Raw genomic sequence first — 27,142 nt, forward strand, 5'->3', positions numbered from 1 at the left:
CTCACAGGGAAGAATTTTCCTCTAACCTAAATCTCCTCTTTTAGTTTAAAACCATTCCCCCTTCTGTCACCATCTCCCTTCTACAGGGCTTTGCTTCAGTCCAAACCCCTTTCCCTCTGAATACCCCTGCCTCTCTGCCTTTGGAGAGTTCAATACCAGCAAAAAACCTTGGCCAAGCTAATTATTTATCCATCATGTGCAGAGCTGGTGTCCAAGGACCAAAACCTTGATATCAGAGCTCTGCCAGCCACTCACAGCCTCAGGGTCTCAACCTTCTCCTTCCATCCCTCTTCTACAATCACAGAACCTGTTCAGCTGTAAAATAAAACACACATGAGCTGAAAAGAGCTAAAATTTCAGGCAAGAACTCACATCCAGGCCACACACACACAGTGGGAAGCAGACGCCACACCAATAAAGATTCAGCACTATAATTAAAGAACTTTTTAGTCTTCAAGATTTTAATTTAAACAGACACATCTACTATATTCTCACATATCTACAGCAAAGTTTACAGCCACTTTGTATCTGTTTTTCTCCCCCCAAATGGCTGAACATTGAGCCATGATCTTTTTTCCTCAGATTTGTTACCTTTTTTTTGCAATATATTCCATACCACAGCAGCTGGGGTTCTGTACACACACAGCATACACCTAAAACAGCACAACTCCCAGCCCTGCTATTGCAATTTGTACAAGAAAAATCAAGACTGATGCAGCAGCCAAGTCCAAATAGCAATTCCAGATGTTGGGACAGCAGTGCACTCATCACTTGAATTGGCAGCAGTGAACAGATACAGAGCACACACCACACAGTGCTGCTATCACAAAATACAGGGAGTGCTGGGATACACCTTCCCTCCTCCCACAGGAGCCTGGACACACAAGAGCACTTCCCAAGGCTGGAGCAAAGAACACATGAGACACCAAAATGCTGTACAGTGCAATTTGAAGTTCTATCCTATGCAACAGGAGTGCACTTCAACCAGTGCCACATTCAAGAGTTAGATCAATACAATCAAAATATTGAAGGTAAATAATTCCCTTATGAAAACTGTGCAAGTTAGTTCCTTTTCCCTTCTTCTTTTTTTCTTTTGGTAAATGGCAGTGTCCTCATTGACTGACCCCAAAATTTGGAGGTGGGGCCCTCAGTGTCCAGCTTGTTCCACAATTAGTGTGTGCAAAAGAGCAGAAGCAGGGGGTCAGCAGGGGTGTAAGGCAGTGGCACAGGGAAGAGCCAGAGCTGGGCAGTGCCACAGCACCTGGAGCTTGGGAAGACACTGGGAATCTGCAACGGGGGTGTCAGGGACTTCAGGGGGCAGGTGTCCCCCTCTGAGAGGGGGCAAATCCAACATCGATATTAAATACATGATTAAATATGGGAGACAAGGAGGGAAGCAAAGACTCGGAGTGTTCCACTGTGTTTCACACCAGCAGGCACCAGACTGGTGCCTGGGAAGCACTGGGAATGAATGGAAAGGTTAAAGGAGAACATGGAAGCAGCCTGACACAAAGAGCTCTGTGAACTGTCCTCTCCCAGGAGGAGTTAAAACACCACATCGTGTCCCAACTCCATCACCTGCAACACCTCACAGGGCTGCTGCAGGTAACCTGTTTGCAGGGACAGGAATTATGGAATGAACTGCTGGAGCTGCTCAGGGTGACCCCAGCACTTCCACACAAAGGCTGGGATCCACCAAGCCAAGGCACACACAGCTCTTGGGTGTGGATTCAGCCCTGAGACACAAGTGGAGGATGGATTAAATGCCAGCTCAGGGGGAATGCACTGCCCTTTTGTTGGCTGTCACAGCTGGTTTCCCAATTTCCTGGGATGCCTGCAGTTTGCAGGAGAGGCTGGAGGAGCCAGGCAATTAGATCCCAAAAAACCCCATCTCTGCTTCTCTATTATTTAGCTCAATCTATAATTACTGTGTTAGGAAATTGCATAACCTTTAAGGGTGTTTTATGTATAGCCTATTACAAGGAAAACAGTGCCTTCTGAATCCTTCCCATCTAGCTGGGGATAATGGATTTCAGATGTACAAATCCTGAACTGGGCAGGGAAACACCACCCAGGGAGGTGTAGATCCCACAGAAATGATTTTAAAGGGTGAACAGTCATTTTAGAGGGCTTATATTAACAACATACCCAGAGGTATCTCCAGCAGCCAGATTTGGAGGTGGGAAGAGGGAACAGCCAAATGGTGCCTCCCCTGTGATGCAGGACAGATCACCCTGAGCAGCATTCCCTGTGTCAGACTTGATTTAGTGAACAAAACCATCACTCTCCAAACCTAAAAAGAAATCAGTGCTACAAGCAGGGAGAATTACTTTTCTGCCTTCAGTGGCTTAAAAGGGATCTTGGTATTTTTTCATGACTTTAGGGCTAAGTTTAGGTTAGTCAAGAAGAAAAGAATTAAGGAAATAAAGAGTGAACAAGAGGCATTAAGGTAGCACTTAATCGCTATAACATAATTTTATATTGCTTCCTTGGTTATAGGATTTCCTTAGAATATATTTAGTGGCCACATGATTTTTGCAGATCACTCTCCAGCTGCTTCTATGACAACTAAAGATCCTGCATTTTTATCTGTGTGAAAGTGGCTTTCAAATAAAGGCAGCTTCATTCCCCAAACTGGAAGCTCAACAGTTTCCAAAGAGAACACCACTGACCTCTTGCAGCTCCATTTCAGTAACAGCAAGATTTCTGGATAATCCCAGCCACATGTGCTGCTGTTAATTCAACTCTTCTCAGTCCTGTCCATCCATGGAATTGAGCTGAGAAAATGAGTATTTCAGACCTACTCTTACCTGTCTTTTGAAAGGAGAAAAAAAATCGCTAAAGAAAACTCTGATTTCATAAAAGCAGATTGGAGTCGCAGAAACAGGAAGAGCAGCTACAAAATACAAAGTTAAATGGAAAAAAAAAGCTTATCCCTAAAGTCTTTAAGTAATTTTAGCAGCTACAAATCATCTAAACTCTGAGCATTTCTGTAGTGTGATGGCCTCTTAATCTGCAGCAGATCTGTGAGGTCACCTGAACTTCCAACTCCTGCTTTTTTGAGGTTTCACAACATGGATATAAGAGCACAAGAGGGAAAAGCACATCAGCTGGAGCAAAAGTGCTTTGCTGAGCTGTAGATGCAATGCTGTGAACCTGGCCAGGTGTCCAAACCCAGCCAGGGGACTTGGAAATTCCAAGAAGGCAGCTTGGATCTGGGTAAAAGGACAGCTCTGAGCCCCTGTTCTGCAAGTGAACACCTCCAGCAGCTACCAAACCTTTTTTGTTTTCCAGGTAGAATAAAAGAAGCTTGTTATTTCTTAGGAGATATTTATCCATGAGGGACAATTCCACCTGGAAGTCATGGCTTAAACATTAGCAGCAGAATCCCTACTTCAGTTCTGTATTGCACTGAAAAGTCTTGCTCTGGTTTGGTATTTAAATTTCTGCTCCCAAGCCAATGCTGAACACAAAAACCCAAGTGTCAGATGTGAAGGCTACTGAGAGAATTGTGTAGACTGGCAGAAACTGTAGTTAGATTTTAACAATTTCTAGTTTTTCTAGGAAACTAAAGAACTAAGCTGCCTTACCTACTCTTGGGGAGAAAAGGTGCTTTCAGACAAAATGCCTTTACCTATCTATGTAGAAGTCTGTATTTTAATCCTGTGAGTGTTTAGAGAGTTCAACAAACCCAGAAAAAGTCCAAAATAAATTGGAGACATCCTGTCTCTTGGCCCATCCTGGTCATCCACACAGTTGGAGGTAAAGAGTTCCAGCTCCTGCTGACACTGTACACAACGTTGAGACAGAGAAGCGGCCAAGAGAGGACACTGTGCCCAGCTGTGTCTTCTGTAAACAAAACAAAAATCCCTCCCAGAAGAGCAGGGAGGTTCATAGTGTGAAGGTTTCAGCAGTGGGAGGGCTGAGGGCAGCTGGGCCCAAGGGCTCAGCAACACATGCACTTTTCCATGGTCAGTCTTTAGTGTAGAGGGGGCTGGAAAGGAAGGACCTGAGGCAAAGCCCGGGCACCTCACGGGTTGTGCTGCACCCTCGCAGCCGCCTCCAGCTCTGCCAGCTGCCTCCTCAACACCTTCACCTTGTCCTGGAGTTCCTTGTTGTATTTTATAATCTTCACCATTTCTTCTTGGGCTTCCTCCAGGTACTGGGAAGGCCTGTTCCACCGGAGGAAGACACCTGAAAGCCCGGGGCAGACAGGTCACAAGGGTTTCTTGTTACAGGGAGTTCATATTCCATCAGTTTACAAATTCTTCCCTTGCCCTCCCCCCCAAACAGCCATTAAAAATACTGACCCTCCTCTCCAAGTTCACCATTCTATTAAACAGGGTTAATAAAAGGAAAAATGAGGGCGTTCCATTCTTTTCCTCATATCCTGATCAGACACATCCATGTCTCCCCGCTTCCACAACAGCCCACTTTGCTTCACTGTTACCAACTCTTCAGCACCCATGGGATGGAGAAAGTTCCTGCAGCAGGGAACCCACTGCACATGGATTATCCAAAAAGGTCAGGAGAAGCTTTACAAGCAGTCCCAAAGTAGATATTGTCTGTAACAGGAAGAGCAAGCCTGGCTTACCTGCCCAGAGCTGTAGGCTCTGTGGGGCCACGGCGGGCCAGATGACCAAGCTGTTGGCCTCGTAAATGGGATTCTGGAATTTGCTCAGCTCTTCATTCCTGTTCACCCAGGACCACAGGGACATAGTCTTTTGAGGCAGCTTCAGTTTAGCCCTAAGAAACCCACAGGAGCAAGTTAGTTTTGTACACTTTGATCCGTAAAGACTGTTTTAGTCAGAACCACACAGACAAGTTTCTCAAAATGCCACTAGCCCAGATAATTCAGGACAATCCCTTCAGTACCTCTCACCATCGTGGCACAGGGTGCAAACCTAAAGCAATTTACTCAACCTGGTTGATTACCATTAGTTTTGAATAAAAGATGGGGAAATAACATTTATAAGTTGTGTGGAAGTTGGCTGCCTCCTGTCCAGGTGAAGGATCAGTCACCTCCCCACAGTGGTTCGAGTGCCAGGTTTTGAAAGGGATTGAATTCCTGTGTTAAGGCAGAGCTGGGAAGTGGGATGGGTCTGCACCAGGGAAGGATGGAAATGGAATTCTTGAGTACATAAAAGCAGTGTTACTGCTGGAATTGTGCAATGGGCACATCTGACAGGTCCCTCTGGTGGCAGGAAGGATCTAAGCACACAGGGCAAGCAGTGCTGTTTTCCTGGGGCAACCCCACCACAAGGAGTTACACAGGGATCTCTATTCCTTAGATTGCAGCAAACATCCTGCCTGCACTAGCAAATTGAACTGCCAGCCAGGAGGAGATTCACCATCCCTGTGAATGCTTCAGACAGCACAAGCTTCACATCAGACTTCAAACCCTGTCTGTGCTCTCAGGCTGACGGGCTCGAATGTGACAGGCAGGTTATTACATGTAACATCCAATACTCTTCCAAATTCCATCTTATTGGTTTCAAGTCTAACTTGGTTTTGCAGTTAGCAACTAGTTTGCTAGTTCAGCAGCCCTGCAGAAGGCAGCAGAGTCTCTTCTAAGCCAAGATGAAGGGCAGAGAGGTTTATAGGAAGCTTTAAATTGCCTTCCTTATCTGTAATATCAGTTCGGTTTTTCCCTTCATGTTCAGTTAAGCAGGAGACCATCAGACATGGTCTTACTGGAGTCAGGAGTCCTGAGGGCTGAACTGTTAACCTCAAAACAGGAATCCAACCTTAAAACAGGAATCCAAACCTCTCTGACAGCTGTGGGAGGCTCCAGCCCTCCCCCCGCTTGCTACTCCCAGCAGCCTTACTCAGGGCTGGACCTGGGGGTGTCAGGACCACCAGGCTACAGAGTCATGTTCCTCCCCGACAGGTAAGGACCAGACTTGCCAGCTTTGGCTTCTGATGCCTTGACCTTCTCCTCCAGGCCTGCATGGACAAGTTTGCTTCCCACAGCCATGACTCACGTCAAACTCCAGTTGTTTATTCTTTTATGGAAGAGTTTCTGTGTAAGAGACTATATAAACTGGGAATGGGTGGGGATTTTTGGCCAGGTTGGAGCAACTTGGTCTAGTAGAAGGTCCCTGCCCAGGGCAGGGAGTTGGAACGAGATGATCTTTAACGTCCCTTCCAACCCAAACCATTCCATGATTTTTTGTCAGACACACAAGGGTTCAAATCAAGCATCCTCACCAACCTTTCACTTTCATTGTTTCCCAGGAAAGTCCCAAACTGGGAAGCATAAGCATGTTCAAAGAGCATGATAAGGAACTGTTCATTGAACTCGAAGGAGCAAGGGAACTGCCGAAGGATCTGCCACACACAGTCCAGGAAGAGCAGGAACACCGGGGCCTCCCACTTCTGTTTGCTGTTGGAATAGGCTGACTGGGCACAGCGCTGCTGGAAAGGGTGACCAGCCTGTGGGAATCAGGAAGCATCACACACAAAGCAGTGGGATGTGGGTACATGTAGCAAAAAAGACCTTAGAGACAGTTCTGTCCATGTGAACGTGCTGTTATTGCTCAGGCATCCAGTAACAAGCTGCTGGTAACCACTATACCCCTGTGCTGGCACTGCTGAGGCCTCACCTCAAAACCCTGGGGTCAGTTTTGGGTCCCTCATGACAAGAAAGACATTGAGGGGCTGGAGCGTGTCCAGGGAAGGAAACGAATTTGGGGAAGGGGCTGGAGCACCAGGAGCAGCTGAGGGAGCTGGGGGGGGGCTCAGCCTGAAAAAGGGAGGCTCAAGGGGGACCTTCTGGCTCTTTGCAACTCCCTGATAGGAGGGGGGAACCAGGGCGGGGTTGGGCTCTGCTCCCAGGGAACAAGGGACAGGATAAGAGGAAATGGCCTCAAACTGTGCCAGGGGAGGGTTAGATTGGGTATTAGGCAAAATTTCTTCATGAAGATGGTTGGCCAGCCCTGGCACAGCTGCCCAGGGCAGCGGTGGAGTCCCCATCTCTGGAGGGATTTAAAAGCCATATGGATGTGGCACTTGGGGACATGGCTCAGTGGTGGCCTTGGCAGTGCTGGGGAATGGCTGGAGTCAATGATCTTAGAGGGCTTTTCCACCTCTAACAATTCTGTGATTCTGTGACCAATTTGCCTGCCTTTCCCAGGCTGTGTGAACAGCCCTGTATTTGATCAGGGAATGTGACCAAGAACAAACTGATGTGGGTGCACTGAGGGGCCAGACTGCAAAGGTACAAAGAGCAGAACTAAGGTTTTGTGGTTTAGTCTGAACAAGGCTCTGAAGAGATGGAAGAGATGGAACGTGGTCTGGGGGAAGGTGTCCCTGCCCATGGCAAGGGGGGTGGAACAAGATGATCTTTAACGTCTGTTCCACCCCAAACCATTCTGTGGTAAGAGATGTCCATCCTGAGCACACAAAACAGGCAGTTTCCCAAACCCAAAAAACTGCCAGGAGAGGCAGAGGCCCCACAAAGTGCCAGAGGTACAAATGACTCAGGGAATGATGCTGCTCTGAGGACAAAGGCTGTTCACACCAAGCAGGGCTGCAACAAGGCCCAACCTGTTTGCTGCCTCTCTGGCTATTTCCCAATCCAGCTGTCACTGGAACAGATTGCCCTTTTGTCCAGAGGTGTTTCTTACCTGCAGCCACTCCCTCACAACAAGAGACTCAAAGCCACGGATGGTCCTGCACCTTGGATCCAGGATAATCTGTGCCAGAGAAGTGACCTGGAGCGTGGAATCAGTTCCTTCAGTCCCATGGACTAACACTGATGCACCTTCCCTGGGAAAGAAAGAGGTGGGAAGGGACAAGAGTATGAATGAGCAGAACACATCCCAAGGGCATACACATCCCAGTGGATGCCATTATATCCCATGGACACCAGTGCTGACAATGCTGAGGTTTTGCTGTCTCTTTACCACCACATCCCTTAAGGAAGCATCCCACCTTCTCACCTGGGTCCTCACCAACACTAACCAGAGCTCTGCATCATGAAAGGCTCAGTTTCTTGCTAAGCAGCCTGGAAATCCAGGCTCTTTGTCTTGATCTCACAGGCAAATCTCCTTTGTGGTTCTCACTCTTTTGGATTGGTACCCCTGTGAGTTATAGCTGGGAAATGCAGCTCAAAATGAGCTCGTGTCATTCACCGTTTTGCTCATTAGTCTCAAATCTTCCCATAAGCACTGAAATGAAGATGTATCACCACCCAGATGCTCTGCAAATCAGTATTACGAGGTTCTTGCTCAAACCTGGGTTTAATTTGGGCCTCAACTGAGGTTCTCTACTACTTCCTGAAAAGAGGTCAGAGCCAGGTGGAGGTCGGTCTTTTCTCCCAGGTAACAAGTGACAGGATAAGAGGAAACAGCCTTAAGTTGCAACAGTGGAGGTTTAGATTGGCTATTAGGGAAAGTATCTTCACTGAAAGAGTGGTAAGGCTTTGGATCAGGCTGTTCCAACCCCCATCTAAGCTGGCCTTGAACACTTCCAGGGATGGGGCAGCCACAGCTTCTCTGGGCAACCTGTGCCAGGGCCTCAGCACTGTAATTGCACAGAAATTCTCCCTAATATCTAATCTAAACCTTCCTTTCCTACCTAATCTTAACCTTTCTCTCTTCCTCTCACAGCAGTGACAGATAAAGCACAATTCCAAAGGCTGCCAACCTATGCCCTCCTCAAAGTGGGACACAGCAGGATAACAGTATTTTCCCCTTTCACCTTTCAGGCCCCAGACCTCCAAGATGCTGCAGGATCTGTCCCAGCCATTCCTGCCCATGGTAAATAATGGAATCATCCCTGTCAGCTCACCTCTGACCTCCAGGCCCTGAGTGAGGCAGGTCAGGCACCTGACACAGCTCCAGGTAAACAGAAAAAGCAAAGCTGAACTTAAAAATGATGAAATCAGCCACTGTCCCAACAAGCCAGAATGGTTTCATCACTGATCTTTCTCATCATACGCATGTAGGAAAGAATTCCAGACAAAAGTATTGATCCAGACCAATCCTTTTCTGGCACAGTCAGTAATGAAACCAGCACTGTCAGTGCTTTCAAAGAGCACAGAGCTCACGTTTTAAATGCTCTGATGCTGTTTTACCACTAAGACAGCATTCCAGCCTGCCTGTGTGCCTGCAGAACACATTCTCCAGCTGGTATGAAAAGCCAGGTTTTCCCTGAATTTTTGGATAGGCTTTTCCTGCTCAGAGCCACAAATAAAACACATATTTAACTCCTTCATCTGGCCTTACAAACCCTGGCACCTGACAGGGAGGTTTGGCTCTCCAGGCTGAGGTCTGAACACAGGTCAGCTGAGTCAGCAGGATTTGTGACAGAAATGTCAGGTTAAGAGAGGTCATGAGCACTTAGAAGGGATGAGCAGGATTGCTTAGGGATGAAAATGTAAGAGGGGAAAAGCACTGGGCCAGTTCCTGGGGAAAACAAGGAAATGCCATTGGTTTAACCTCTGTAAGTGAGGTGGGGTATTGGAAACTTTCAGCTGAAAAGAAAAAAAAAAAGGACTTTTTGGAAAAAAAAAAAAATCAACCCTGTTTCCTCTCTTTACTCTCAAACAGCATTTCAGATGGGCACATTTTAACCTAAACCTTCAATAAAGCAATCTAAATCAGACTGGTTTCATCAGACATAGGAATACACCTCAATTACATAATTTAAACCCTATTCTTAGTCGAGGTTGCCTCCCTCAGCATGATTTACTGGAGGAACATTCCTTCACCAGGATGATGAAACAGCATCTTGCATGAGGATGAGCCAGATCACGGAGGGCAGTTATTAATACTTCCAGAGGTATCTAATGACAAAATGAATGAGAAACTCAAGCCTTTCTGCAAGAGATTTACCTGTCAATGCACTGAGCAGCCAGACAAGCCGTGGTCAGGATCTCCTTGACATGAGTCAGCCAGTTGGAAGCTTCCAGTTTACTGAGCCAGCGGTCCATGTTGTGGGACTGGTCATTACAAGCTTCCACCAGTTTGATGAGGCTTTCCTGCAGGATATTAAACCTTTGGGAAAAGGAAAATGTTATTGAACGTTACATAAGAAGTAACACAGAAACCAGGATATGGATTATTTAGTGTTCATATATTCTGGTTTATTCATTCCTCTATTTGATGCTTGTAGAGCTGTAAAATAATCAACAAAAATTAAAGTATGAGTAAAAACTTTAGAAGCAAAACCAAATACTTCAAAGTAACAGCCAGGAAATTCCTAAATTAACTCCTCAGGAGCTGGTCTACACAGCGATGAGGGGAGTGACTGCTTTCCAATATCTCCAGTTAACATTACTGCACATCTGTGTAGGAGGATTTTCCAAAATTAGGCTTAAGAGAAATTGAACAAGGCCAAGCTAAAAGTCTATTTAATTTACTAACTTGTCCCTAAATGATCAAACAATATTAGATGTCCAGTGAAAAGTACTGGCTCATAGAATCACAGACTGGTTTGGGATGGAAGGGATCTTAAAGCTCATCTCATTCCCACGGGCAGGGACTCCTTCCACTATCCCAGGTTGCTCCAAGCCCTGTCCAACCTGGCCTTGAATGCTTCCAGGGATGGGGCAGCCACAGCTTCTCTGGGAAAATCCTGTGGATAAAACTGTGACTGTCACTGCCACAGAACAAATCCTCACCTGCAGAAGTTTTCTGGCTCCTTCCAGTGCGAAGGGAACACAGGAAGGCTGGAGTGTGGCTATGGCTGGCACAGGGAGATGCCTGATGCCTGAAACCTGCAGCAGGTTGTTCAAAACAAGGAACCGAAACCCAAATAACCTTTATCATCCACACATCCTGATTTGGCCATAAAAAGAACATGATCCTGCTGACCAGCATACACAACTCTTCTTACAGAGCAAATACTTCATGGAGCAACCACAGCCCTGACAAAGCCAAGCCCAGGGCAGGGCCTGCGTGATTCCACTCACCTCTCAATACCCTTGTGAATCCTCCTCCACTGGGGATAGTGGACTTCTTGCTCAAAGCCCCCTCCTTTGGCCCTGGCCTGCTGGGCCACATTCAAGGACCTGGTGTCAATGATGTAGCCACGTTTGCCGGGCCGGAGCGAGGCGTTGATCAGCTTCTCGTCCTCCTTGCAGCGTCTCCCGTTCGTACCTGTAAGGGGTTGGCTGCTTCTCATCATGATCTAGGGAGACACAAAACCAGGAATTAGGCACTGGAAATGGAGGGAGTTAAGACTGAAAGGCACCAATCACTTGAGCTCCAAGTCTTGCCCTGAATCCTTCAGGTTTTTTTAAGTCCAATCTTTTGCAGGAACTGAAAGTATTTAAAAACCAAACTACATATCCTTGAACTGAGGATATCTGGCAGGTAAAGTTCTAAATTACAGATATCATCTTAGGGGCTTTATCCCTTTAATTATGCCTGAAATACCATCTTTGTGAAACTCTGAACTGGTTTCCTGCTGATGGCTCCTTTATAAACCTTGGAAGTGTTATAAATCCCTGGAGGTGTTCAGGGCCAGACTGAACGGGGCTTGGAGCAACCTGGTCTAGTGGAAGGTGTCCCTGACCATGGCAGGGGGTTGGAACTGGATGGTCTTTGAGGTCCCTTCCAACCCAAATCATTTTGTAATCCTATGAAGCAAACATTTTTGGGATTGTCATTTTTAAGGTCTCTTCCCAACTCTGTTCTTAAAACACTCAAATCATTCGCATGTTAAAGATGCCTCTTAGGGACAATTTTCACTTGTGGATTAACTAATAAACCTTAAGTCCACAGACTGCTGAGCTGAGATTTCTCTTTAGTAAATGCTTTTCAATTCAGGAGCTCCCCAGCAGCTCAAATGATCACTAAAATGTGAGGGCAGCCAGTCAACAGTCCCAAGGACATTTGGGAACTCAGAGGCAAGAGGAGAACATGAGGGACAAAGTTACTGTCACAAGTTCAAGTGCTCTGAGCCACACACCTTTATATCCCTCACATCTGAAACATGCACAATTTGGAGAGATAACTGAGCAAATCTTCCTCTGATGGTTTTCAGCTGAGCTGAGAAAAAGCAGAAAACACAACTGATATGGAGCTGGTGGGTGGCTGATTTTAAAGCAAGGCAAAAAAGCCCAAAGTTATTACTGAGTCAGACTAGACATCCTCGAATTCAAGGCTTACAGATCTTGGCACCAGGAGGTGAGAAGGCATTAGAGCATTTGAGGAGCCTGTATCAAGTTTAAAAGCTGCAGGTTGGACATCCCAACATCCTCAGAACTGGTTACATCAGCAAGAGACACAAATACTCAACAGTTTGATAGAGTGCATTTCTTAATTACAGTGTATCAGTCACTCCATTAGACTCTGGCTTGTCAAAAAGCCTGTGCAACACCAAGAATTTGCTGCTCCTGAATCATGTTGCACTGCCAGGCTCAGAGAACAGCTTGTTCTGATCCTCCTACCACAGGCACAGAGCAGAAGCAGCGCTGGCTCTGCTGTCACCATGATGTGATGAGGGCCCACCACTCAGGCGGGACAATGTGGCTCCTGCCATCCTTCCCTTGAAGCCTCTTGGCAGACAAAGCAAGTCAGGGTGCCAGCAGTGCTTTTACAAACCTCATCTTGTTCTTAACTGCTGTAAGCAAGCTCATGCCATGCACATTCCCAAACAAGCACATTAATGGCTATTTCTAGGACGGAGATGACTCATTCCATCCCCCAGAACCACTTTCACTGCAGCCACTGAGAAAGTCGGAAAATAAACCAGGCGAACATCACGAACTGTGTTAATTCCAGAGCACAAGTCGCTTTTCCACAAAACAAACATATCCACACACTTCCTTCAGGAACAGCCAACACCCAAACCCAGCTCACCATCCCATTCTTCCTGTGGTAGTAGCTGAGGACTGGGAAGCGACTGCCGTGGCGGAACATGGCGACCTTCCGGAGCTCGTCGTCGGTGATGCATTTGGGGACAATGACAACTGGAGGGTAGGAGGGACACACAGAGAATTCCTTATTGATGCAGCTGAGACGCCACTCATCTGTCTGAAACACACCAGAACACACAGGCTTTGGGTCAGAAAACACATTATTAGTGGTAGAGCATTAAAACCTGGGAAGAAGAACTTCCATGTGCAGGATAAGGCACACGCAGAGGAATGTTGGTGATCTGCTCCATCTGCACCACAGGAGAAAGCTCAGTTGTCCTTTTACCAACCATTTATAGGTCTGTTGACCCATTAATTTTCCCCCAAATCCTTGATGCTCCCTGAAAACATCTCGTGGCAGCAGCTCCCAGACACTCATTACCCAACATGCAGATAACGAAGTGGAGGAAATGATCAGGTGATTCTGGTTCTTGAGGTGCAGGACTTGAACAACAGTTCCCTCTCTGGTTTATCCACATCCTCAAACAGCACCAAATAAGCCCAAGTGGTCAGAAATGGGTGGTTGTGGCTTTCAATTATTTCACAGGCACAGACAATGTGAGACATCCCAGAGCAGGAATGTGTTCCTACATCAGCAAATTTAGGGGGCAGAAAAGTTCATTTAGAACCAGTAACATGGGCTCAACCCTCCACCTGTGCTGAAAGAAGAGTTCACAAGACAAAGGGGGCTGAGAAAGGCAGGAATTTCCACCAACTCCAGATGTTGGAGCTGCCTTGAGGTTAAAACTGCAATTTAATACCTCCAGCTTGGTTCTTTTCCACGTGCTTAACAACAGCTCTTGCTCCCAAAGCATCTTCTGGAAGCAGCAGAGCATCCAAGGTCCAAGGTCTCATCCTCAGCTCCTGTTATGTAACTTTTGAGCTTCCAAGAGCCAAATCCTTGGGAAAGAAGTGCTGAGTGTTGGCACCTTGCACCTCACAGGAACTTGGCATGAGAACTCAGGCACCTGATACCCAGGGTCAGACACAGGGCTGGGCTCCAGCTCAAGGAAGAAGGTCAACAAGGAGCTCTGCAGGAGGCAGAGACCTCACAGAAATGCCATAAAACCTCTGCTCATGTGTTCACAGGAAGTTTCAGCCAGACTAAAAGGTAGAAGGGTAAAGCAGGTAGCACAGAAAGGAAGGGAAGAGCACAAATGAACCTGTAACAGGATACACAAAACCCCACCTCGATTCAGGTCTGCTGGTTTAACATGTATTAATTGCACATTTCTGATCAGAATTAGGTCTTTCTCCCTCTTCCCTTTCTTCCAGAGGCTTGCTACCTCTTGCCATGCACCTCCTGGCTGCTACCTGCTCATATAAATCATCCTGACCAGCTCACTGCAAAAATGGAAAACTGGGATCAATTCACAAAGGTTTTCTGGCAATGAAGTCTTTCCATCAGATCAACAAGCTGATCTGACTCACAACACTTGCAGCAGCAGGAGCTCTGAGGCCTGGGATATGTGGCACTGGAGACAGTAAAATTGTGCTTTTTAGTGGCAATCTAAGAAAAAGATGCTGGAAAAACACATTATGTGCATCAGGATCAGCAGCAACAGCAAGAGCAGAAATTGCTGCCTGTGTGCAGTGGCCCAGCTGGACAGTATTGCACCACAACCTTATTTCATTATTAATTAGCCTCAAAACAGCTTCTCTGAACAGCTCCAGTTTACAGAAAGCAGAGCTTCTCCCAGATGGAAAGTCAAACTGCCTCTGGCCATCAGGTTATAAGCAGAGATGAAAAGTTCTGGATCACAAAAGGGATGTGGCTGGTCACAGCTCCAGCTTTTAATGCATCAACAATGACAATTTTTATAAAATAATGCTATTTTTATAGCTTTTTTGGAGTGTCTGTGTTAATTTACACATAAAGGTGTACAATCTGATCACAATGAAAAAAATCTGTGTGGATCTGGAATATAAAACTGATAAATACATTACAGGAATATAAAACTGATAACCCCCCCTCCCCAGGATGTGGGGAAGGTGAAGCCAGAGCTCTGTGGTGTGTTTGAGCCTGGCTGTCACTGGTATCACCAGCATGAAAAGGAGTGGAAGAGCATCCCCTGATTTATCTCCCACTCTGGTAATTTAACCCTGCCCAGAACTCCCCTCCCCACTCATAACACGAGACAGATGATCCTGTTATGTCATCCAGTTGTAATTTACTGTTCCATGGGAAGAAGGAGGGGTCTGGCAGCAGTTGGCACCATTTGTCTTCCCTGGCACAGCTCCTCGTGCAGAGATCCCGTTAACCTGTGCAGTGCCAGCTTCACACTGCTGGAGTAAACTCCATTCTTAGCTTTTTTTTTGGGGTAGAGCTGTAATTTGGGAGAAAAAATGGCCATTAGAACTGGAAGAGGGAGGCAGCAGCAATTTAGGTATGTGCAGCAGAGGGCCTGCAGTGGAAGGGAGGAGGGACCTCACCTTCAGCATCACCAGGTAACTGTGTTGTGTAAAACTCAGAGAAAGCACAAAATTAACATTTAATTCTCCCAATGCGAGATCTGTTCTTTTAGGAATCAAAAAAAGTTAAGGACAGAAGCAGCAAAGGACACTGAGCACAATGGAAAGGACTCCAAAGAAAGAAAAATGAGTATTTTCTCCTTGCAAGACCATCTCTGGGATTTCTACTTCTCTTGTCCTACCACTTGTTTAGAGATATTGATTTCCAGAAGTCCAAGATATCCTTCATCCTAAAACTCAGAATTGCCAGGAGAGGTTGTTTTCCACAAAACAGTGGGAAATAATTCAAGTTCTACTAATAAGCCTTAAAAATAAGTTGGGAAACCATCAAGGACCTTGAGGGATCCTGCAAAGCAGCAATGGCAGAGGCCATTCCCAAGGAAAAAGTCCTGTTAGGGACAGGTTGTGCATGAAAAAGGAGCATAGCAGATGCAAAGACTGATGATTGTCTGATAAGAGCAAAATGAGGGTGACCCAAACAATTGTAAACTGAGCCCAAAGTCAGAAAATTGGGATTTTTTAAAAGAAGCTCCAATAAGATAAAGCACAATTGAACCATTCAGATTCCTGAGCTCTTTCCAGCCATGAAGGGGAAAGGGAAGAGCAAAAAAGTTGGGGGAAGAAAAGAGAGAAAAAGGGGGAAGAAAAAAAGAGGAAAGCAGAGGAAAGAAAAAAGAGGAAAGGGAAAGAAAATAGAGGGAAAAGGGGGAAAGAAAAAAGAGGAAAGGAGGAGAAGAAAAAGAGGAAAGGGACAGAAAAAGAGGAAAGGGGGGAAGAAAAAGAGGAAAGGGGGAAAAGAAAAAAGGGGTAAGGGGGAAAAGAAAAAAGGGGTAAGGGGGAAAAGAAAAAAGGGGTAAGGGGGAAAAGAAAAAAGGGGTAAGGGGGAAAAGAAAAAAGGGGTAAGGGGGAAAAGAAAAAAGGGGTAAGGGGGAAAAGAAAAAAGGGGTAAGGGGGAAAAGAAAAAAGGGGTAAGGGGGAAAAGAAAAAAGGGGTAAGGGGGAAAAGAAAAAAGGGGTAAGGGGGAAAAGAAAAAAGGGGTAAGGGGAGGAAGAAAAAGAGGAAAGGGGGAAGAAAAAGCAGGAAGGGAGAGAAGAAAAAGGAGGAAAGCGGAGGAGAAAATGGACGAAAAGGGAGGAAGAAAAAGGAGGAAAGGGGGGGAAAGAAAAAAGAGGAAAAAGGGAAATAAAAAGAGAAATAAGTGAATTTTCTGGCAATAAAATACCTTTATGTTAATTATACTGTCAGAGTACAAACTTCTCATGGCCTCTTCACATAATTTTAGGCAACAATTTCCAGTTAGTTTGCAGTGTCCTGAAGTTGTGGAATTTGACAGAAGAGAAACCTCTCAGCTCTTCTCTGACTGCTCAATAAAAATAAGAAACCCTTACACAAACTCTGAATTCCATTCAGCCCCTCGCTGGTTATGCAGTAGAAGAATACAAAGAACATCACAGACAATCTAAATATTTAATGTATTATCTAATTTTTAAAAAAATTATAACTTTTACAGCTTTACTTTGCCATTAGAGGATGTGTCCATGTTTTAAAACTACTCTCCTGTGGCAGAGAAATGTGGAATTAATACATTACTTTACATGGATTTGACATGTGGGGGAAGCTCAGGGATAACAGATCCAGGTGGATGATTTAATGGACGGGGGGGAACCTCTGGAATTCTACTCATTTAACTTATGGCAGAAAGAATTTAATCAGCCTTTTACTTTTACTTCACATAAGGCAGTTTCATCACAGAACAAGGAGTATTTGGTCAACAACAACATATTTATCTGTTGTTCAGGGAATGTAAATCATTTGAAGGTGGCTTTTGACAGCATTTTCTTAAAAAAATTGAGATTTTAAGGGTTAAAAGCCAAGAATTAATCAACAGCTGCCAGACAGGGATATTTTAAAGAAATGAAATATTGCTATATAATAATATGATTTTTTAAATGTAAGTCTTACAAGGAGCAGATGTTCAGAAAAACAAGAGATTCACAAATGCATTTTAAAATCTCTGAAAAAATAAGGAAAAAAAGCATATTAAGGGATCCATGTGTTGCTAGTTATGATAATAAGTCAGATTGTCTGTCTTTGGACATAAGATGAAGATAAGATACATGAGAGTTCTCTAATTATGGGACAAAAATAGCCAGATCTCTGAACTCCTTTAATTTTCTGGTGATTTCATCACCTGAATCTGGCCAAGCTGATGATATTATTCAGTTATCAGTCCCAGGCAGGAAGTGATAGATGCTGCAGACAGGCTGGGCTGCAGATAAAAGAAAAAAAAAAATCAATGTTCTGTGCTGCTGCACTAATGGATGTGGGCTCAGCAACCTGAGATGGTGGAGCAAGTGCTCATATTGGATGGGAAACAAAGACTTGGAACATAGAGATGCAAATCCAAGGAAGTTCCTGCAACCAAGACAGTTCAGCATCCTAAAATTAGGTTCAATTCAAATTCGGCATCCTAAAATTAAGTTTGAATAACAGGCAATGCCACAAGAACAATTCCTACCCATAATAATATCAACATGTACCATAATACCAAAAATATCAACATGTACCATATCAACATGGCACCAAAATAATAACATGTGCTCAACAGCACCTGGAAAAAAGAGGACTGGAAGTTTCTTGCTCTCTAAACCTCCCTGAATATTTCCCCAGCATGAACTAGAGCTAAAAGTGCTTCAAACTGGGCATCTTTACTGTCATCTTCCCGGAGAGATAAGGAATCCTGAGCAATTTTATTAAAATATTAATTTCAATTAAGGGATTGACAGAGATTTATTTCACTCCACTCCAGATTCAAAGTTAAGTGAAGCAAACCCTGGCCAAAGGGCTTCAATTTGTTGTTTTAATAAAGAGAGTCATTCACAAAGGACAAAACATTTCCTACCTTTGTGTCCTCCCAGATAAATTTTAAAAACTCCTCAAACCTCCTCTTGTACAACACAAAAATGCCTGATGTTCACAGTGTTTGAACAACACCCACTTCTCACCCAGGCAACAGATGAATTTTTTACCATCCAGGATTTTCAGTTCAGCCACTGCTGGGTGAAATCCTTCAGGGAATATCCAAGTGCCTGTGGAAATCCTTCCAGTGCCACTCACCACTGAGCTGAGGAGCTCAAACTCCTGGTCAGGCAGGAAGGAGCGCCAGCCGTCCTCCAGCACCTCGAACATGGGCCGGTAGAAGAAGGGATACAGGAGGGTGACAGAGTCCAGGGTGGAAAGGACCTGGGAGGATCAGAGAAAGCATGGAATCATGGAATGGGTTGGGTTGGAAGGGAACTTAAACCTCATGTCATTCCAACCTCCTGCCATGGGCAGGGACACCCCCACTATCCCAGGTTGCTCCAAGCCCCGTTCAACCTGGCCTTGGACACTTCCAGGGATGGGGCAGCCACAGCTTCTCTGGGCAACCTGTGCCAGGGCCTCCCCACCCTCACAGCCAACAATTCCTTCCCAATATCCCATCTAACCCTGTCCTCTGGCAACTTCAAGCCATTCCCCCTTGTCCTGTCACTACATGATTGCATGGTTTCTGATGCTTCAGCATAATGAGCTTCCCATTCCCAAATGCTGTGGCAAGATATGGGCTTAAAGAAAGGAGTTTCAGGGTTTTTTTAATCAAAAAAAAACCAACAAAAACAGACCTAGAGGCAAATCCCATGATTTTAACAGTTATCAGAAATCATTGACTGGTTTAGGTTGGAAGGGACTTTAAAGCTCATTCAGTTCCAACCCCCTGCCATGGGCAGGAACAGCTTCCACCAGACCAGATTGCTCAGAGCTTCATCCAACCTGGCCTTGAACACTTCCAGGGATGAGGAATCCACAACCTATGGGAAATATCCCACAACCTGGTGGGAAATACTCCAGAATTTTCCTTTCCCTTACGTAACACCAATGAAAACCTCCCTAACTGGAGACAAAAAGCTGAGGTTGAGGTGAGACGGAGATCCACCGGTTCTGTTGATGCTGATGAATTCTCACCTCGATGGAGCTGGCGATGTTCAGACATTCCTCCATCCCAGGGATGTCCAGCTGGATGATCCTCAGGTCTTTGCACTTTATGACAATGGTGCCCAACGATCCCACGAACCTACAGCAGGACATGGAACAGGAGCCTCATCAGAACAGGATCTGGGAGCTGTGAGGGGATGTTACAGCTCTTCCCACCACAAATTCCTACAAGGCAAAACTCCATTAGCAGTAATTTTCCCCCAATATCATCCTGCAAGAATAAAAAGACATAAAACCAACTTGTTATTTGGTATAAGCTTGTTTTTATTTTAATTTATTCTGTCCTTGTGCTATGGAGTGGAAGTATAGATATTACACCACTGTGAAGGTGACAGGACAAGGGGGAATGGCTTTAAACTGCCAGAGGACAGGGTTAGATGGGATTTTGGGAAGGAATTGTTGGCTGTGAGAGTGGTGAGATCCAGGCACAGTTTTCCCAGAGAATCTGTGGCTGCCCCATTCCTGGAAGTGTTCAAGGCCAGGTTGGAGCAGCCTGTGATAGTGGGAGAGGGAACAAGTGGCAGAGGGTGAAACAAGATGATCTTTATGTTCCCTTCCATCCCAAACCAGTCTGGGATTTCTGATTTAACAAGGAAGTTTGGAGTTTGATCCCTGCAGTGCCAGGATTTGCCCTGCAGATTTCAGGGAATGAAGGTCTTACCCCCCTCCCACTGGTTACAAATCCAGGGAGCCCAGAAAAACCTCTGGTTCCAAATCAAACCCAGCTCCCAGACGCCCTCCTCAGTCCTATTCCAGCTGTTTAAAGAGCTACAAAAGCTCAAGGAGCAGTTTGATCATCTGATAAATCTGAAAAAACACTGTTTTGTACAAAAAAACCCTCTTATAATTCAGTGGGAGAAGAGATTTTCTGAGCCTGGCACAACGTTGTGCACTAAGAACCTGCAGCAGGGTCAGGCTGGGCCTTTCTAAACCTTTTACAGATCTGAGAGTCTCGTTATTCCATCCTCTCCAGCACTGAGAAAATACACTTATCCCTTCAAATGGTAAAGTTTCACTCCCACAAAGCTACTCAGGGGCTGCTCTGGAGACCTCCTGGAAAATAAGGGCTGTGAGTATCTGCAGAGTAATTCGGTAGTAAATCAGGTGCTGAGCCAGCAATCCCTCCTCATAACTCCATGTTCCTTCCTTATTTGGGATTAACTTCCACTGCAACTGCAGCTGAGCTCATAAAAAATTTAAAAACTGAAGGAAAAGCTTATAAATATTAATCTTCAAAATGGAGCTTTAGTACAAGGAGTAACAGGGATGAGGCCAAACCCCCCCCAAGGACTCAGCAATGCTCCATGGGAACACATTCCCTGAGTTTCCCACCCTTCTGCTCCTTTCCCACTTCAGAGAAGTCAGGAATAAACTTAAGCAGCAACAGATTTAATCAGCATTCAGCAATTCCCCCCATTCCAGACTCTTTGCCAACTTGGTGGGTTTTAATTGGTCCTGCTTGATTTTTCCAGAAAAATCTGTTCTACCAGATTTCTTTAAAAGGCAAGAAAAATGAGAAAGACTTTGTAATTAATTAAAAAATTATGATGAGGAAGCTGAAACAGGAGCAAGTGAGGGAGCAGAAGACCAGGTGAGATGGGGCAGACACTGAGGGAGCGAAGGGTGACAGGGCAGGTAAAGCAGGAATGAGGGTAAAAAACCCCAAATCTTTAGAGCTTCTGTAATAAAAACAGGGTGGAGAAGAAAAATAATGGGAATGCTGCAGCTACAACTCAGCTGAACCACAAAGATACATTGTTAAAGGGTTACTGATTCCCATGAGGAGCCGGAGGAGGGAGGGATGATGGTGTGGAGCAGCAGGAGGTGGATTTGGGGATGAGAAATTCCAGAGTCCATCAGTTTTGGTGGCTGACACAAAGCAAATCCCTCCACCAGCACTCCAACCTCCATCCCCTTTGCAAAGGACAGGGTAAAGGAGGTGGTAAAAATGCAAAAGAGGTTGTAAAGTTGCATTATTTAGAAATTATATATAGTGTTTCAACTGTTGTTGAAGTATTCAAGTGTTTCAAGGGTTATTGATGGACCCACTGAATAATTAACACAGAGCAGAAGTGTTCAAACACACAAATGACCAAAAAATAAACCTTTCAGATGCAACAGTCAAAATGAACATCCAAGCAAAAGGAAAACTCTGCCCTGTACTCTCATAGGAACATTTAGGTTGGAAAAGAGCTCTGAGATCATTGAGTCCAACCTGTGACTTGGCACCACCTTGCCACCCAGACCATGCACTGATGCCACATCCAGCTGCTCCTTAAACATTCCGAGGGATAGGGACTCCACCACCTCCCTGGGCAGCCCCTTCCATTGTTTAACAACCCTTCCCGTGAGGAAATTTCTCCCGATGTCCAACCTCAACCTCAACCTCCCCTGGCGCAGCATAACCCCATTGCCATCTCCATCCTTCCTCCTCTCAACACCTGGATCCGGGACAACCAGCCTTGCCAACCACTCTCCCGAGAGGCCCCACCTTTTCTCGCAGGAGTCGATGTTGGAGTGGAGCAGCCACAGCTCCTCGGCGTTGTCGTGGCGGCGGGACGAGAAGATGAGGTGGTGGCCGGTCAGGCACAGCGTCCCCTCCACGGCCGCGTGGAACGGCCGGTGCAGCACCACATTGTCGGCGCGGGGCGTCTTGATCAGCTCGGCGAACTCCATGGCGGGGGCGGGAGGGAATCACCGGGAAAGCTCACCGGGAAAAAACTCACCGGGAAAACAGGGAGGGGGTGGAGGCGCCGGGGAGGGTCTGTGCGGTCCCACCCGCGCGGGAAGGGGCATAACCCGCCGTGGTCGCGGCTCTCGGGGGATATGGGATGATGAGCGGAGTGGGGGGGGCGAGGCCCTCACAGGGACCCGCTTTTGCCCTCAGGGCCCGGGGGGAGAGTGGGGAGACACAGAGCGGGGCCGTGAGACCCCCGGGGGGTCAGAGCAGCGGGGGAGCCCTTGAGGGGACAGGAGGCAGCCCCGGGATCCCCCGGATTCCCAGGACCCCCCGGATTCCCGGGAGCCGCCGGCGGAGCGGCACGGGCCGGAAGCACCTCCCCGGGAGCCTCCTCGGTCACGTGATGCCGCCCGGACCAATCCGCCTTGGAGGCGATGGTGCTGTGGGAAAAGGGCCCGGCACATCCCGAGACCCCCGCAAAAAAGGTTCCGGGAGAATCACGGGGGGATTGAAGACGGGGGCGGGGCGAGAGGAGGGGCTTAGGGGAAGGGGCGGGGCGTTGAGGGTAAGAGAGCCTATGGGAAAGGAGACCGCGGGGGCGGGGTTTAAGGAAGGGGAGGGCAAAGAGGGCGGGGCATGATTGGGAGTGGGGCGTGAATGGGGCGGGGCTTCGTTAGGGCAGGGGGCGGGGCTCGGGGAAGGCGGGGCGGGAATGGAGCGAAGATGGAAACAGGAACGGGAGAGGGAATGGAGCAGGAAAGGGAGACGGAATGGGAGCGGGCAGGGAGAGGGAACTGAGTGGGAACGGAAACGGGCAAGGGAGAGGGAATGGAGTGGGAGTGGGAATGGGCAGTGAGCGGGAATGGAGTAGGAATGGAGCCGTCAAGGGAGAGGGAATGGATCGGGCAGGGAGCAGGCATGGAGCGGGAATGGGAACGGGCAAGGGAGCAGGAATTTGCTGGGAATGGAGCGGGCAGAGGGCGGGAATGGAATGGGAATGGCAACGGACAGGGAGCGGGAATGGAGCGGGCTGGGAGTCAGGAATGGAGCAGGAATGGAGGGGGCAGGGGAGAGAGAATGTAGGGGAAATGGGAATGGCAGGGAGAGGGAATGGGAACGGGCACGGGAGCGGAAATGGAGCGGGCAAGGAGCAGGAATGGACTGGGAATGGAGCGGGGAAGGCAGTGGGGATGAAGCGGGAAGGGATGGAGCAGGATCCCAGCGCCCCAGCCCGGGGCAGTGGGGCAGGGCCGGGGTCGGTGCCCGCCGGGGCAGCCGCGGTTTGGGTCCAAAACCCGCGGGAATGGAGCAAACACATCCCCAGGTCCCGGCTGAGACCGGCCCGGCCAAAAAAAATGGAGAAACGGCAAAAAATTCAGCCAGGCCACCTCACACGTGTTCTGAAATCCCCCTCGGGCTCTTCCCCAAGGACACCCGGCCCTGGCAGAGGGACGGTCCCCTCCAGTTGTCCCTCTGTGCAGGGACCCCCAGAGCACCCTGCAAGCTGGGTCAGCACCTGGCAGTTGCGTTTCCATCACGGAATTATGGAATGGGTTGGGTTGGAAGGGAGCTTAGAGCTCATCCCATTCCACTCCCTGCCATGGGCAGGGACACCTTCTGCTATCCCAGGTTGCTCCAAGCCCCATCCAACCTTGGACACTTGCAGGGGTGGGGCAGCCACAGCTTCTCTGGGCAACCTGTGCCAGGGCCTTACCACTCGCCCAGCCAATAATTCCTTCCCAATATCCCATTTAACCCTGCCCTCTGGCAGTGGGAAGCCGTTCCTCTTTGTCCTGTCCCTCCAGACCCTTGTCCCAAGTCCCTCTCCAGCTCTCTTGGAGCCCCTTTAGGCACTGGAAGTTCTGACATAACATCCTACAGCCCGTGGCGAGGAGGCAGGGCCAGATGTGCATAAAATCAAATGCTTTTCTCTCAGTTATTATGGTAAAAGACCTCTGTTAAGAAGGTCTGAAAGGTCAGGCACAGCTCAAAACTAGATGTCCCCACTGAATTTATTGACAGAATCGTGGGAGGGATGCCCATCCCTAGAAGTGTTCGAGGCCAGGTTGGACAGGACTTGGAGCAACCTGGTCTGTTGGGGTTGGAATGAGATGATCTTCAAGGTCCCTTCCCACTCAAACCATTCTGTGGTTTTATGATTAAAAACCAAAATCAAGGCTGGTAACACTGAAATCCAGCATTTACCCTGAGAGTATTTGTGAGGGTGAGAAGGGCTGTTTACAAAGTCCCTGTGCTTCCAAGCAAAAGTGAACTTCTAAGGAATGGGAAGAAGATGAAAGACTCTCCAGGGTGACAGCAAATTCCAGAATCCTCCTGAAGAGGTGTCTGCTGTTCATAGGTACCGTGGCTGCTCCCTGAAAGGGACTGCTGGACTTGTGGGTGGAACCAGGCTCTGATGCAGAACCACAGGTCTCTCCCACCTGGAGAAACTCCAATTCCTAAGCCTCCACCTGCTTTGATTCTGAGGAAGAACAAAGAAGTCAGGTCACCAGCCATTTCTGGGGCTCTCTTTGGAGGGGGTGAGGAGCTGCCTGGTGCCGTCCTGCCCGTGATCAGCTCAGTGATGCAAGTTCAAGGTTGTTCAGTCCCTGCCCGATGGAAGCAGCCTGGAACTCTCCGTGCAGATGCCAACAGGCAGATTTGGATGACAGCCTGTCCTGGGCAATTGCCCCTGAGAAGGATTGCAGAGGTGTTTAGATACAGTGACCCAAATTTTTAAACTCACCCCTGGTGCTGAGTTCAGCCTGAGTTTATCCAGGCTGTGCCTTATTAATGCTGGCGGTTCAGGTGATTTCAATATCTGAGGATGATTTGGAAGTCTAATTAATGACATTTTAATCTCACAGATTTATGCAAAGATTCATAATAAGGACGATTCATTCTCCTCTCACAGGGGTTTGCGCTGATCCACATCATCAACCCTTCCAGAAGAGGAGAGGGGTCTCTCCCAGGACTGAAGCTTCCAGAGCTTGAGAGTCCTGGGTGTAACTTAAACACAGACATGTCTCCATTGCTGCTTTCACTTCAATGCTGAAATGGCCTGGGAGCACAGGATTAATCCTCCCTGCATTTTGCTGCGTGGACTGGGAATTCTTTCACATGAATCCACAACTAAACACACACTCCCATCTCCAGGACATGAGCAGGACTGTTAAAATGCTGCTCACCTGGGCAGCTTATCCTGGTTGAGGAGGAAAAGTTGTTTCCTTGTGCTTTTTCAGCACAGCAGTGGGATAGGGAACTGCACAGGGAGGGCTGGTGCTTTGGGGAGCTCCTCAGCTGCAGGAGAGTGGCCTGGGGTCTCCTGGGGTCTCTGGGACAGGTTGCCTAGAGAAGCTGTGGCTGCCCCATCCCTGGAAGTGTTCAAGGCCAGGTTGGACGGGGCTTGGAGCAACCTGGGCTAGTGGAAGGTGTCCTTGGCCATGGCAGGGGGTTGTAAGCTTTAAGGTCCCTTCCCACCCAAGACATTCCAGTAATCTGTGATTCCATAGAGATCCCTTGCAGTTACAGGTATTAACCCCCCTGAGCCTCCCAGGAGACACTTCCCAGGCTCTCCTGTGTTCAGCCCTTCCATCCCCATGGCCCCCACAGCTCCATCCTTAGGAAGCACCACCAGACCCCACAGGTGAGGGGCAACTGCTTCCAATGTGGGGTGTCCTCCATCCTACTGAAGGTGCTGTGGGGAATGACATTTATTAACAGTATTTGCAACACAGTCATGGAAGCATGGAATAGAATCACAGGATCATTTAGGCTGAAAAAGCCCTCTGAGGTCATTGAGTCCAACTGTTCCCCCAGCACTACCAAGGCCAGCACTAACCCGAGTCCCCACGTGCCACATCCACACGGCTTTTAAACACCTCCAGGGATGGGGACTCCATCACTGCCCTGGGCAGCTGTGCCAGTGCCTGACTACACTTTCAGGGAAGAAATTTTCCCTCATAACCTGCCCTGGTGCCTCTTGATAGTTCAGATTGGAAGGGACCATAAAGCTCATCTTTTTCCACCCCCTGCCATGGGCAGGGACATCCTCCACTATTCCATCTTGCTCCAAGCCCCATCCAACCTGGCCTTGAACATTTCCATGGATGAAGCAGCCACAGCTGAAGGGTGGCTGTGAGGAAAAGCAAAGGCTTCAGCCCCATGGACAGTGGGGACACAGAACTGCTGCTTCCGTGAAGGAGGGAAGAGTGAAAATTTTGGCTGTGGCTGCACGTGGTGGACTGATTGTAAGGCCACTGTTAGTCCTGACAACTCTGCAGGCCCTGGGTGATGTGGATCATCTCTCTCCCAGCTCAGAGGAAAAAAACAATCACAAACAGCCCTCAAATCAAGGACATATCAGCTATTACACTGAGGAAAAGGAGTAAGAGGTGCTTTAGAAACGTACCTGAGTAGAGGAGTGGTTGGCACTGGGATAGGTTTCACTGCCTGCCTTTTTCAGTCTTCTCTCCACGTGCATAAGGGAGAATGGACTGCTGAGGCTTGTACTCAAAATAATTTGGTTTGAATCATGTCTCTTCCAGAGGAACCTCTGAACATGGCACTGAGGGCCATCCTGCTCTTTTGGACTTGTTTTTTCTCCTGTAAAATAAGGATGAGTAACTTTTGGAGCAGGGCCCTTCCCTCCCTGTGTTTTGACACTGCCTGGCACAGCAGAGCCCTGATATCGGTCAGCAAACATTGCTCCAATCCTCTGGAGAATGGGAGATGTTCAGGACATTGTGAGGGGAACAACATGCCTCTTGTGCAACAAAACACAGCCCTGATGAACTTTATCTCTTGGTCCTGCGCAAATTATCCTGTCCTGTGTTCCCAATCCCGCAGCTCCTGCTCCCCAGTCGAGCAGAAAGATCCCAACCCTCAGGATGGGCTGTGCACACCAACAATTTTAGGATAATCTTGTGGCAGGGGGTACAGACCCCTCCCTGCATGAAGGAGAGAAGTCTGGAGCACAGGAGCAGCTCGGGGGGCTCAATCTGGAAAAAAGGAGCCTCAGGGGGAACCTTCTCACTCTACAATTCCCTGACAGGAGGGTAGAGCCGGGTGGGGGTCTGGCTCTTCTTCCA

The 27,142-nt window shown here is 47.6% G+C and overlaps 1 protein-coding gene across 1 annotated transcript; it reads right to left on the reverse strand.

The window, feature by feature from the left end:
- Nucleotides 1–434: 434 nt before the first annotated feature.
- On the reverse strand, nt 435–22,451 carry MTMR9 (myotubularin related protein 9). The gene is made up of 10 exons (XM_064651202.1): nt 21,864–22,451; nt 19,343–19,451; nt 18,458–18,583; nt 12,813–12,986; nt 10,919–11,136; nt 9,840–10,001; nt 7,629–7,770; nt 6,215–6,435; nt 4,595–4,746; nt 435–4,194 (listed from the first exon to the last, which is right to left on the reverse strand). Exons 1-10 carry the CDS (start codon nt 22,046–22,048, stop codon nt 4,031–4,033), a joined length of 1,653 nt encoding a protein of 550 aa, XP_064507272.1. The 5' UTR covers nt 22,049–22,451; the 3' UTR covers nt 435–4,030.
- Nucleotides 22,452–27,142: the final 4,691 nt, after the last annotated feature.

Source organism: Pseudopipra pipra, chromosome 3 (genome assembly GCF_036250125.1).
Source record: "Pseudopipra pipra isolate bDixPip1 chromosome 3, bDixPip1.hap1, whole genome shotgun sequence".
In the NCBI taxonomy this organism is placed as follows: Eukaryota; Metazoa; Chordata; class Aves; order Passeriformes; family Pipridae; genus Pseudopipra; species Pseudopipra pipra.